Source organism: Coffea eugenioides, chromosome 2 (assembly GCF_003713205.1).
Source record: "Coffea eugenioides isolate CCC68of chromosome 2, Ceug_1.0, whole genome shotgun sequence".
In the NCBI taxonomy this organism is placed as follows: Eukaryota; Viridiplantae; Streptophyta; class Magnoliopsida; order Gentianales; family Rubiaceae; genus Coffea; species Coffea eugenioides.
Genome location: NC_040036.1, coordinates 1,227,195 through 1,239,610, shown reverse-complemented (window position 1 = coordinate 1,239,610; position 12,416 = coordinate 1,227,195). Strand labels below are relative to the sequence as shown.

General features: G+C 35.5%; 2 protein-coding genes across 5 annotated transcripts; both read right to left on the bottom strand.

Moving 5' to 3' along the window:
* Positions 1–254: 254 nt before the first annotated feature.
* Positions 255–980, bottom strand: LOC113762306. The gene is made up of 2 exons (XM_027305695.1): positions 786–980; positions 255–584 (listed from the first exon to the last, which is right to left on the bottom strand). Exons 1-2 carry the CDS (start codon positions 978–980, stop codon positions 255–257), a joined length of 525 nt encoding a protein of 174 aa, XP_027161496.1.
* Positions 981–2,594: 1,614 nt separating this feature from the next.
* LOC113762373 (calcineurin B-like protein 7) lies at positions 2,595–8,552 on the bottom strand. 4 transcript variants are annotated; one of them, XM_027305800.1, is made up of 10 exons: positions 8,470–8,552; positions 5,514–5,561; positions 5,058–5,199; positions 4,736–4,818; positions 4,524–4,583; positions 4,195–4,303; positions 4,004–4,056; positions 3,536–3,616; positions 3,333–3,445; positions 2,595–2,901 (listed from the first exon to the last, which is right to left on the bottom strand). In XM_027305800.1, exons 3-10 carry the CDS (start codon positions 5,134–5,136, stop codon positions 2,826–2,828), a joined length of 654 nt encoding a protein of 217 aa, XP_027161601.1. In that variant the 5' UTR covers positions 5,137–5,199; positions 5,514–5,561; positions 8,470–8,552; the 3' UTR covers positions 2,595–2,825. The 4 variants fall into 4 exon arrangements, with proteins under 4 accessions (XP_027161601.1, XP_027161602.1, XP_027161603.1 ...); XM_027305801.1 differs by lacking the exon at positions 8,470–8,552 and adding an exon at positions 5,701–5,868; XM_027305802.1 differs by lacking the exon at positions 8,470–8,552 and adding an exon at positions 5,701–5,868 and having other exon boundaries at positions 5,058–5,192.
* Positions 8,553–12,416: the final 3,864 nt, after the last annotated feature.

Here is a 12,416-nt window from a genome sequence, read left to right as displayed (position 1 = left end):
AGATGCAGCAACCCTTTCTTTTTTTTTCTTGGGTCCATTGGAAGGCCTATTGACCTTGTTACAATGGGACGAAACGAGGGGATGCAACCCAATTTCAACATCTGCAAACATGCAGGTTTCGGGTCCTTTAAGGATAGACGAGCCTGGAGGATCTCTGCTTGGATTGAGTTTAGCCGAAAACCATCTGCACGGTTATTTCCCTCCCTCCAAGCATCATCCAACTTGCATTCCCTGTTTCTCTCTTACTCTGTGGATTAGATTTGCATAAGGACTCTCTCTTTCCCACTGTCATTTATCAGGGATAAGCTCGCTACAGAGTCTTTTTCAGCGACAACGCTCTTCTGCCAGGCTAGTTTCAACCAAGGGATAATGGCCCATAATTCAGCTGCTGAGTTGCTTGCAATGCCCAAATTACAGTAGAAACCACCTTTCCAATTTCCCATCTCGTCTCTGACTAATCCCCCTGCACCCGCAACTCCTGGATTGTTGGCGGATGCTCCGTTTACTTTCACCTTTACCCAGTCTGTTGTGGCGGTTCCCAACCCAACTGATGTATATCCAGTCCACACTTCTGCTGCAGTTCCCTTTTTGTGAGTTCATCATGGGCTAATTTTGCCTTTCGAAGCGAGTTGGTTGCAGTCTCAGTTTCTGCTCCCCTCCAATCGCATTAAAGCAATTCCTTGTTGTCCATGCGTGATGAACCACTAGCTAAGCTGGTAGAGAAACAAACTCCTCCATGCATTCCAATATTCTTCCTTTTTAAGATTTCAGTCCACCCATTTAACCAGCGGTAGGCTCTTGAACATTTCCCATTTGTTCTCCCTAACATAGTGTTTCCATTGTTGTTCCACCCAAGGACAATCTCTGATTGCATGCAGCGTATCCTCGTACTCTTTCTGGTAAACTGGACATTTCTCATCCCTGGCTATATGGCGCCTCCGCTTTTCCCCATTCGTTGCTAATTTCCCATGCCGAACCATCCACAATAGGCACTATCATCTTCCGGGACCTTTTTGTTTCTAGATCTTGCTCCATCCCTTTTGTCTTCTCCACCATATCGATTTCACACTCCATTTCGGAAGCTGATTTTGTGGAGAACTTGCCTCTTGAGTCCGGACCCCAGCTTAGCGCATCCAGTCCCCTGCTATTAAACAGAAAGCCCTCAGTTTCAGCAGGGTTTCGTGCGGTAAGTAATGTTTTAGTGCTCCCCCAGTTCAATCCCTCAGAATTGCAATATGATACCGTTTGCCCCCATGGCTTGAATCCAAAGCCAATGATGATTTACGGGTCCTTGCTCAATAATTTAGAGGTGTAGATCATAACCAATTATGTTAACCCGTCCTAACTTTTCCACCGATAACTCGCCCATTAATTTTGAATAGGTCTAAATAGATATCCAATTAGATGCATTTAAAAATAATTAGTGAGCTGACTTGATTTACCAATTTATAGTCATTTAAAAATAATTATACATTTAAACTCAACTTTTAATTAGTGTTAAGCAAATAAATTTAATTTTTTTACTAATCTAACAACAATAAAATACTGTTATTTTTGTCAAATAACATACAAAAAAAAGTAGAATTTTAAATGATTCATTAATGAGTAATTGAATATATCCGGACCACACTCATTTATTTAAGTGGGTATAAATAAGTTGATCTAATTATGACCCGTCCAAACCTGTCTGAGTTATCCTTTTGATGGGTTAACTCGATGGCCCAAATGCCCACTTTGTCATGTTGTGCTGATTGTAGGTTAAGAGGAAGTTATTACTATTGAGCTTGCTGTTAAAAGGTTTAATTTTATTTTTTTCTCTATCTTTTTGCCATTATTGAATAGTAGTATATTTTAAGTTTCAAACGCATAGACTATGGAGTAAAACAAATTGGAACTTGGCAGTCAAAAGCATAGTTATCTAGTGTACTAGGGTGTATTTATTTATTTCGATTTCGAGTCTTGTTGAATGGCATTCAATAATCATCAAAACACAAAGTAAGAAGAAGAAGAGCATGAACTAGAAATCAAAACTAGCAAACTTTAAGGTCAAAATTCATATACTCATGTTGGATCAATACTTAAACTTTTCCTATTGTGGACATTACTTTTCATCAAGTGTACATTGGATGATTTGTTAACAAAGACACAAAACTATCGTTTCTTTTCCTACTCTCTTTTTTTTTTTTTTTTGGGTGGCCATAAACAAAAATATTAAATTCAGTAAAGATAAGGTGTGATTGCTGGAATAATATCCGGAATTATTCCCATTTTGGAATTAAATGTGCTATTTTACATTTTGATGTCAAGCTAAAATTAGAAGCACCAATTCCCCATCCTTGACTTCGTACACAGTAAGTATGCTATATGCATATAGGAGTGTGAATATTTAAACATGGATTCTGGTACCATCAAGAAAGCTAAGCTTACATTTTACGGTCTCCGAGCAAGATTTCAGCCGCCTAAAGCCGCTCAGTATATTTTGCACCAGAGAACAAAACACAGTGTCTCCGACCATTATGGACTGGAGTTCTTTACTCAAAAGCCTGGAAAGGCAGAGTTTCTTCTGTACATGCTCTCTTTCCCCCCCTCCCCCTCGCTCTAGGCTTAAAGGGAAAAAAAAGGAAAGAAAAAGGTTCTGTTACGGGGATGTTGCCTACTTCAAGATGGTTTAGCAGCATCTAAAGCTTCTCTCTATATAATTAAGCTGTACTCGAGGTAAAAACCACCATCCTTAGAAACTAATGCACAAACTATATATTGTGCTGCTTAGAACAACTTCTTGCATCCGATAGTTGCAAAGCTTGCATCCTTGCAACAGTTTTTCTTTAAACCTCAACCAACATTTCTGAATCTTCAACTTCAGAGCTTAAAACAAAGCTTGGAAATGCTAACGTGATATCCCTGATCAAACCAAATAACTTAGAAGTTATAATAATCAACAAACTCAATTATCTAAAGTGTATGACAATTTCTACTTATTTTCATTTTAATGGACTTGCTACTTTTTGTGAAAGTGTTTTGTTTCTTTCGAAAAATCTACAGAGAACACCTGAAAACCTTGAATTCTCAATCATATTATGCACGTTCGAATGTATAGCAGTTATATGGACTACTTGCTCAACATGTAAAACATTGAAGTCTCAACAAGCATACTGTTCCTGGCACATGCTGCAGAAGCAGACTGAACAATTTCATAGCCAAGTTAAATTGATTTCAGCAGAAATTGCAAAATTGAAGGAGGAAATTGTGAATGGAACGGGAATGGTTAAACTGTAGATGATCAGCAATCGCTTGAATGTAATACAAGCATTTGATTCACTCATAACACTTACTTCAGATATGGAAGTGTCATGTTCTTCATAAGGGATGGATACCTCGACACAAACTCCTTCCACTCTTCTTGATCAATCCTTCCATCACCTTTGGTATCTGCATCTTTGAATGTCTACAGCAGGATAAGTTAAAAGAAATTTTTGAATCTGATGATGAAGAGACCCAATAGGAAGTGGACAATGTAGCAAGCAGAAATTTTAACCTTATCCACGATCATTTCGACAACATCATCTGAAAGCACGAGATCTGATTCGTGCAGAAGAGCCAGTACCATCTCTTTTAACTGTCAGTTAAAACAACAGGCACAAGACTCATAAAAATTAATTGCTTTCATATTTTCATTCGAGGGACAAAAGTTATATTAGGCTATTTCTTACAGTCACCTTAATTAAGACATGAGATTGGAAAGGATAGTGTACAGAATTGGTTGAAAGCTGTCACAGAAATATGGGGTGACGCATGTATGACTATCCTAGGCAGATGTAGTGAAGGCGGTAATACAGCTTATAAAACAAAGATATGAGAACATAATTCTCAGTGGAAAGATTTACTTCCACGTAAAGCTTTGATGTATCTACAGAGATATTTGAGCATAGCAAGTACATCTATCCCTGAGAAGAGGGGAATAGGAATTTGAAAGTACAGCGTCATGAATGGTGTTTACTGTTACCTCTTCTCTTTCAATATAACCAGTGTGCCTTAGATCATACAACCTGAATGCAACTGCCAAAAGAGAAAAAGTTTTGCACAAGATAAATGAGCCAAGTCAATGAATATCTTACGCCAGAACCATAATATGAACTAAAACTGAAGGCTGAGGCTGCTTGGAGTAACTGTGCATATGACAAAACTAGTTATTACATGCAATTTTGTCAGCCATAGGTGCATTTGGATGAAACACGCCCAGAGATCGGACAAATTCACCAAATTCAATTACTCCATTGCGTTTTAGATCAAACAGATCAAATACCTGCATGATAATGTGCCAAAGATTCAGCAAGGATACCACTAATTGCAGATTTATCTTTACACATATTATAGCAACATGTAGAACCCATCACCAAGCAGCAGCATGGTTGAACCACATCCAATGTAATAGCAGCAGCCAAAATTGTGCAACAAAACCAAGACATCAATAATTTGTCATCAATTTCAGCAGCAATTACCAAAACAGAAGTCTAAATACGTACCCTGTCTGCAAATAAATTCCTCCTGTTTCTGTTCCTGAACAGAGCAAGCTGAAACTCTTCCTGATAATCAAATTCCATGTAAAAGGATTTCATTAGAAGGAGACATTCTAGCCTCACTGCTATCATGAATTCAGTATCTTATATGACAAAGATAAATTATTCGGAAACAAATGATATATGTTGTAAATTGACAGGTAAGCTGGTGAGATTACCTTGTGGATAAGCCCGTCATCAATTATGGAGCTGCTAATTTTCTTAAATAGCTCATATAATGCCTGTACTTCATCTACTGTAACTGCAAGAGAATAGTATGCCAATTATCAAAAGTGTTGGAATTAACATTCATGGAGATAGGAAAATAATCAAAAGGTCAACTAAGTGGAGCTTGAAATTAGCGTTACACAATTTTGCAATACAATTCAATAGAGCCTATAAATAAGGTGATCAGACGCCTAAAGTAGGCTATACAGTGACATAAAACACAACTTTTCTAAGTATGAAACCAGGCAAATTATGAGAAAAATGCACACTTACAAGGCGTCTCAGCAGCAAGTACAGTAGGTTCCTCATAGCCAGGGACATTCCTGGCGTTTTTCGAGTATAAGCACCCCATCAAGATCCTAGCTTCTAAGGTCTACTTCACACAAATATTTCATTCTATAGATAATCCTGCAAACTAGAATTGAAAAAGTAAAGCAACTCTGCTGTTAAAATTAGTAGATGAACAAATCGTTCAGCTTTAACGAGAGTTTAAGAGTTCAATCTCATCACATAAACATAGTCAGCACACGCAGGAGAGGGCAGGTTAAGAGTGTTCAAACTCTCCAGAATTGCTCAAGCATCTAGATGAGGTGATCATTCAACGTTTATTAGCAACTGCAAATGAACAATCTACTGATACACCTTCTTGTTTTCAAAGACATTCTATCAAAGAAATTGATAACCAAAGTTATGACTACAGGGAAATGCAAATTAGTAGTAGTTTCTTACAGTAGGCCTTTTCTTCTGCTCGGCTGTCATAAACCGTCATTTGACCATCTACCGAATTGAAAACAATTGGTTAAAAAAATAATAATAAATACACACACACACACACAGAGGATTGGTTTATAAGCCAAACATGCAATATTAAAAAAAAGAATAAAGATGATAAAAGGCCTAAACTTTGAAGTCCGACCGTGGAATAGGCCGATAGCCACTATTTTACTTGTATACTTTCCAATTCAAGCCGCACCTTCTCGTTGACCTTTTGGTGAATGAATTAAAGCATGCTACAGTTCCAGGGGTCCAGCTCAATAGAATTTTAATTCATTCCGAGAGCACAGTAGTCCGACCCAAAAAAGTGGTAGAAGTAATTTCACATCCGGCAAACAGGGCACAAGGGAGGAGGGGATGTGTTATGTACATTAAAAAAGGGGGTTGGGTTGGGGGGGGGGTTCATTCACCAATTTGGTTCTTAAATTTTTTCATTAAAATCAATTTTGTCCTTAATAGTTTTTTTTAATCAATGTAGTCCTCGAATTATATTTGCCAATGTAGGACTTTTACGGTGGAATGATCACATTTTATCTCTGTAGGACGACAAGCCAAGGGTATTTTGGCCAAGAAAAGGTTAGATGCTGCAGTATAAGAAATCCTATATAAAAAATAAAGAAAAATAAAAACATTCAAGTAAGCTGGGGAGAAACCCACTTTCTATATTATTCTCTATCTCACTTTTTATTATATTATTATTTCTCATTCATAAACATCATGTTTTATTTCTATTTTGTTTCCTTAAGATGCAATAACTATTATTTGAGTAAAAAAATATATGCAACAACCTCAAAAAAACAATATATAACAGAAAATTAAAAAATACAGCAAAAAAGCAATGTATAATAGAAAATTGAAAAATACAGCAAAAAATTTATAAAAAATGTCATTTTTTATGCATTTTGATTTTTTGAGTTTGTTTAAATTTTGTATGTTACTTAGTTAATAGCTATTTGATCTTAAGAAAACAAAAGAAATAAAACATAATATTTATAAAGAAAAAATAGCAATATAATAAAAAGTATAACAGATGAGAGCACAGAGAATATTACTGAAGATCCGTTGCCCGAGAACAACCAATTTTTCATTAAAGTGGGACACAAAATAAAAATTGGCAAAAAACAAAACCCATCTCCCGCACATCAAGCACTCTTCTATCAGGACACTCCATCACCGCACAAAACTAGAAGCAGCTACAGTAGAAGGAGCATCTACGCCCATTTCTGCAGCGACGGCCCTGCTCAAATGCAACACCCAAGAAAGATGGAAGGGAGGCCATTTTGCTTTTGGATTCTAAAAATTGTGGAGTGTTGTGGAGATATTCCAATGCAGAAGGACTTCAACCCAACTCCATCACTTTAATTTCACTAAAATTCTCTCCGAGCTTCTCCTTTCAAAATAAAAAAAGGAAAGAAAAAGGAACGAAACACAACAGAACACAAATTTGAAAGAAAAAAATGCAGATAATAGGATGAAAAGCATATCAACACTGACCGTCATCAAATAAGTATCCTATTATGTGAGAAAGATTGAACTTTTGATTGGATTGAAACATCTGGCCTAGGGTAGATTATACCCCAATTGCTCAGAAGATGAATGTGTAAATAAATGCCCTCCACCTGCTTGTGAAAAATGCCAGAATGCAAAATTGATAACGAAATGCGATTATGTGTATGTAATAAGTATTGTATGACATGGGGAGCCGTCTTCTATTTTAGTTTTTGCCGCCGTCGCACCGGCAAAGACTAACAACTTGCAAGAAAAATATATACATCTTCCATCAAAATTTATGTTCCTTTATTTCTTGCTGTTTTGGTTTTAAATGGCACCCGTATGAGTACGTAGTTTCTGCGTGCTTGGATGTGATTGAGTGGGGAAATTCCAGAAAATCTACTGCCGGAAGTAAAGATCAGATCAGTCGGAAGGGGAATGACATAAGTAGACACGTCACCAATAATGAAGCTTTAGTTTTTTCTCCCCAACATATAGTTGAACATTTTTATTTATCTTTTTTATTTTTATACGAGAGTTGACTTGTGGTTCCTATGTTGCCCTTGATATTTGTCGGAAAAATTGAAATGGATGGTGCCACCGAAAAGGATATGACTGGATAGTAAATAGTAAAACTTAAAGGACTACAATGGTAAAAAAAAATATCAAGGATGAAATTAGTTTTAGTGAAAAAGTTCAAGGATGAACATGGTGAATTTCCCAAAATATCAACCAAAAACGTATGCAAATCTGTTCCTTACGGATATGGAGTAAAATATAATGAGTAGGAAGGAACCAGCGATGAGAAATAAAGCATCACAACTTGCCAGTTGCTACGCAATAGAAGACTTGAAAAAATCGAGTTAACTGATGCACTTTCCGATGATTACGTATTTCTCAGTTAGTCAGAACAGTTCCCCTCAAGAAAAACTCGTCCATCGGAACAACTGATCCCAGGGGAGCAGCATTCTCGCCTCAAAAAATGCTGTCTTAGAAGTCCACTAAGAGTAAGAGAAAGAAGAACTGGATTCCTGTTTTTTTTTTGTTTTTTTGTGGTGGGTGGGGAGGGAAAGAGAGAGAGCGTGAAAATTTTGAGATTGAAAAAAGTCCTAGGCATGAATTCATCATGACGGTCAGCTCTTAAATTCACTGCTCCTGTTTCTCTTGCATAGTGACTTAATGGGCATGAATTACATATATGAATGGGCCCGAACATGCAAAGAAAACGTAGAGATGAACTCAAATTTCGAAACCCCGATGAGGCGAATGACATTCAAGAATTAAAAGCCCCAACTTAGATTGAAGTTCAAAATCGTTCAGATCCCAGAGATCAGGGACCCAGAAAAAATACAAGTAATTGAGGAACTATGCAATATGCGTATAGAAAGGAAGACTATCTAAATGAAAGATTAGAACGTACCTGAAGTTGGAGGAGGGAGCAGGAACTACCGAACCCAGGGAGCAGAGAAAGGACCTTGGGAAGGCTGCTTAGTTTGATGTTTTGTGAGTAGGAGCAAGTTGTGTGGGGGCTTGTTTACACTTTACAGTATATGCTGAACCAACCAAAAAATTTAAAAAAAAAAAAAATGCATCGTCCAACAATTTGACAAAGAGCAGTAGCATACAGAGCCAGGAGGAGGACACAAGTTACCATTACAGATGATTTATTAATTATTAGGGATCATTTCATAAACAATTGCACCTACTTCTCTTAAGGTTTAAAAAATTACACTTACCTCCCATAAGTTTACCATTTTGGTAACAAAGACTATTTCATGATCAAAATTTCAAATTAATAACCCAAAATACCCTTATCAAAATTGTAAAGTTCATTTTACTTTCTTATAAAATTATTTAAAAACTATGGAACATACATAAAATCTCAAATTCATTTTTAACCCTCGTCTCTACTATTTTAAATATTTCATATTATGACATCTCAAATTGTACCATTATCACCTAACCATTACAACTCTCAATTCATAAATTCTAAAATCTCAATTGAAATTAGAAAAAAAAACACTATTAAATTTAAAAAATTTCAATTACTACATTAATACACCATCCTATCCCTAAAAAATTGGAGTACTAATACCGGTCCTATTCTTTTTAAACCTAACTTATATCTTCTTCTATTCAGCGCCAGATGCTCCAAGCAAAGCTAAAATTAATTTGTAATATGTTATAATTGTGTTTAGGACATAATCGACTATTCAACGAGTGAACTTTATTTTTATTTTCATTAAATATCTAATTGTGTGATGCATTCCTATGAACAAGATTAAGAGTAGATTATTTAATTGGATGAAAATTATTAATATGTTAAGGCTATTATGATCATTTTCTATGACTAATGGAGGTAAGTGTATCATTAAAAATCTTAAGGGCATTAAGTGAAATTGTTAAAAATCTCGAGGGAGGTTTCTACAATTATCCCTAATTATTAACCAAAAGATGCAGGATTATTATTATTTTACCTCCTTAATATTTGGTGCCACTATCAATTTCCCCTTTAACGTTATTTTTTAGTCACTTTACCCCCAAAACTAACGGTCAAATTTAACGGAGTTTGTTAATTAAAATGAAAAAACATGTTTAACCCTTAAAATTATTATCACTTTACCCCCATAAACTATAGTCTCATTATCAATTTACCCCCTAAAATTATTTTTTAGACAATTTATCCTACCATTAAACCAACTTAGCAAGTTAAAAAAATTTTAGAAAAAAAACCCTCCTCTTTGCATAATAAAAATAATAAAAAATTTAGAGTGGTTCTTCTCCTTTTTAGTATCAAGAAAAAAAGTCAAAGTATTAATTCCTTTTTTCTTGACAATCTTATTAATATTGAAAAAAATAGAGAGATAGAGAGGGGAGGGGGAGAGAGAGAGAGCTCAATTCTTTTTTTAAAAATTACAAATAAGAAATAATTAAATATTAAAATTATTTCACTTTTCTGTTTATTACCAAATTTCAATTCTAATCCCGACAACCTTAAAGTAATAAGATAATGTTAGACTTTTTTATTTTCTTTCTTTGCAAAATCTAATTTTTTGTCTCCTTCTTTCCTTTCTCTTTTTTTCCTAATATTAATAAGTATAAAAAAAATTTTGAAAAAAAAATCCTTTTATTTTTATTTTTTTGATCTTTTAAATTGAAAAAAAAAGAAAGAATAATCATTCCAACTTTTTTATTTTTAATTATATATATAAAAAGGGTAAATATATTTAAATTTTTTTTACCATACTAGTTAAATTAACGATGAGGTAAAATGCCTGTAAAATAATGTTAGAAACTAAAATGATTGTATCACTATAATCTAAACGAATAAAGTGATAATAATAATGTAGTAATGCTATAAAATAAAAGGGTATTTTTGTCAAAAATTTCTTAACATGTTGAGTTGAATTACTTATGAGGGTGAAGTGACTAAAAGATAACGTTAGTGGATAAATTGATAGTAGTGATATAGTTTAAGGGGGTAAAGTGATAATAACCCAAAGCTGCACCTGCACTTGCACTTTTTTTTCTTTTTTTTTTTTGTCAAAATATAGCTGCACCTGCACTCGGGGAGTTTACTTTTGCATCCGTCTCCGTCAAATATTGGCCCCATTTTACAGAAACAGTTCCCAAACAGGCTTTGCTCTTCAGATTACAATATACCATCGTCAATTCTATGGTGCAGAATCAACTCCGTATAGGGAGATAAAACGTGAAGCTACAACAAGACAATCACTGAAATTAAGGCGTCTTTTGTAGTTGACCCTATGAACTAGTCTATATATTGGGGATTAGGGGCAGGAGCGGTCATCAGACCGACCGCTCCTGAACGGTCTCCTCACAAGACTCAAATGTGAGGCAAGAAATATTCCACGTCAGGAAGCCTTCAACAGGCCCCAAAAACGACGGCGTTCCAAAAAAAATTGTTTAGCCAAAACGGGAACATGACGGACCAAACGGAAGAGTTTGAATTTTGAAAATCAAGTTGAAAATTTGAATCAGCCGCACAAAACAAAACTGAGAGAAGAGAGGAGGTATCCGGCTGAAGATAGCAATTGACAGAAAAGTGGGTGGAGAGAGCTGGGGTATGGTGTTGAGTGAATAAGGAAAAAAGCAAACAAAAAAGTGGAGAGCCGCACAAAACAAAACTAAGGGAAGAGAGGAGGCGTCCTGCTGAAGGTAGCAATTGACAGAAAAGTTGGTGGAGAGAGCTGGGGTATGGTGTTGAGTGCATAAGGAATAAAGCAAACAGTGCAGTGAGAGTGTTGTATGCATTTTGAAACTGGGTATGAGAGTGTTGTATCCATTTTGAATGTGTGCAAGGCAGGCAGCAAGGCAGAAGCAAACAGAGGAAATTAATCATCTCACGAAGTCAGATTTTGTCGTGCAACTTAATAGCAGAAGCAACTGCGCTCTCCGAGTTCGGTGAAACATAAATCGTATGGTGAAGACCAAGGTAATGTTACTGAATACAGTGTGTTAAATGAGTAATATGTAGTTGGTCTATGCTCATCATGCAATCTTAGTTTGCTCCTCTCCTGACCATGCAATGTGTATAAAATGGAGGCGTATAGTTCATTGAGGTGAAGCAGATGAAAAGATATATATGTGAATAATAAAAGGGTGTACCTGGTGTTGTAAGTTAATTACATGATATAAGAAATATATTACAATGAATAGAAAATACTTGTTTGGCTCTCAAAATGTGGAAATAGTAGAAAATGCGCAATTGGCTTAGGCGCTTGTCATTAACGAATGACATAAGATCCAGTGAGCTAAAAAACCTAGAACCTAAATATAATCAGCAGAGTTGATGTACATGCAGTTAAAATAGACTTACATCGTGTGACCAATACATTACAGTCCATATAACTTAGTGTACATGGAGTTCTATTAGTACATAAATAATGTCGTTGTTTTAGAATAAAAGTAAGGTGGTGTGATTCATTAATCGTATTGATAAGCGTAACAATAGGATTTGGTATACGAGTAATGTGTGATTCATAACACATTATGAATGGTAATATACATTTATCTTATCGTTTATGTACATACAATTCATGAAGTGTTACAAATTATGGTGTTTGATGCATAATTGGTAGGAGCAGAAATAATAAATTGCAGCAAATTGACAGAAGATATGATCCATGAGTTAGGAATGGAGTTTAACAGTGAAGAGGATGCGTACAAGTTTTACAATAAATATGCCTTTAAAATGGGTTTTAGTATATGCAAAAACTATCTGAATAAAGACAAAGATGGCGTGACCACGTCTATGAGATATAATTGCTGCAAGGAAGGTGTGAAGCCCAAGTACAAAGGTGATGTGATGCCAAAGAGGACACGAGCGCCGACGAAGATGATCTG

What these genes read in the sequence shown, in the direction of transcription:
- LOC113762306 (XM_027305695.1), bottom strand. Translation starts at nt 980, where the DNA reads ATGGTTCGGCATGGGAAATTAGCAACGAATGGGGAAAAGCGGAGGCGC. An exon ending in TGTTCAAGAGCCTACCGCTG is followed by an intron (nt 585 to 785) that starts GTTAAATGGGTG and finishes ACTCACAAAAAG; the next exon opens with GGAACTGCAGCAGAAGTGTG.
- LOC113762373 (XM_027305800.1), bottom strand. Translation starts at nt 5,136, where the DNA reads ATGGGGTGCTTATACTCGAAAAACGCCAGGAATGTCCCTGGCTATGAG. An exon ending in ATGACGGGCTTATCCACAAG is followed by an intron (nt 4,584 to 4,735) that starts GTAATCTCACCA and finishes TTTGATTATCAG; the next exon opens with GAAGAGTTTCAGCTTGCTCT. An exon ending in TATGGCTGACAAAATTGCAT is followed by an intron (nt 4,057 to 4,194) that starts GTAATAACTAGT and finishes CTCTTTTGGCAG; the next exon opens with TTGCATTCAGGTTGTATGAT.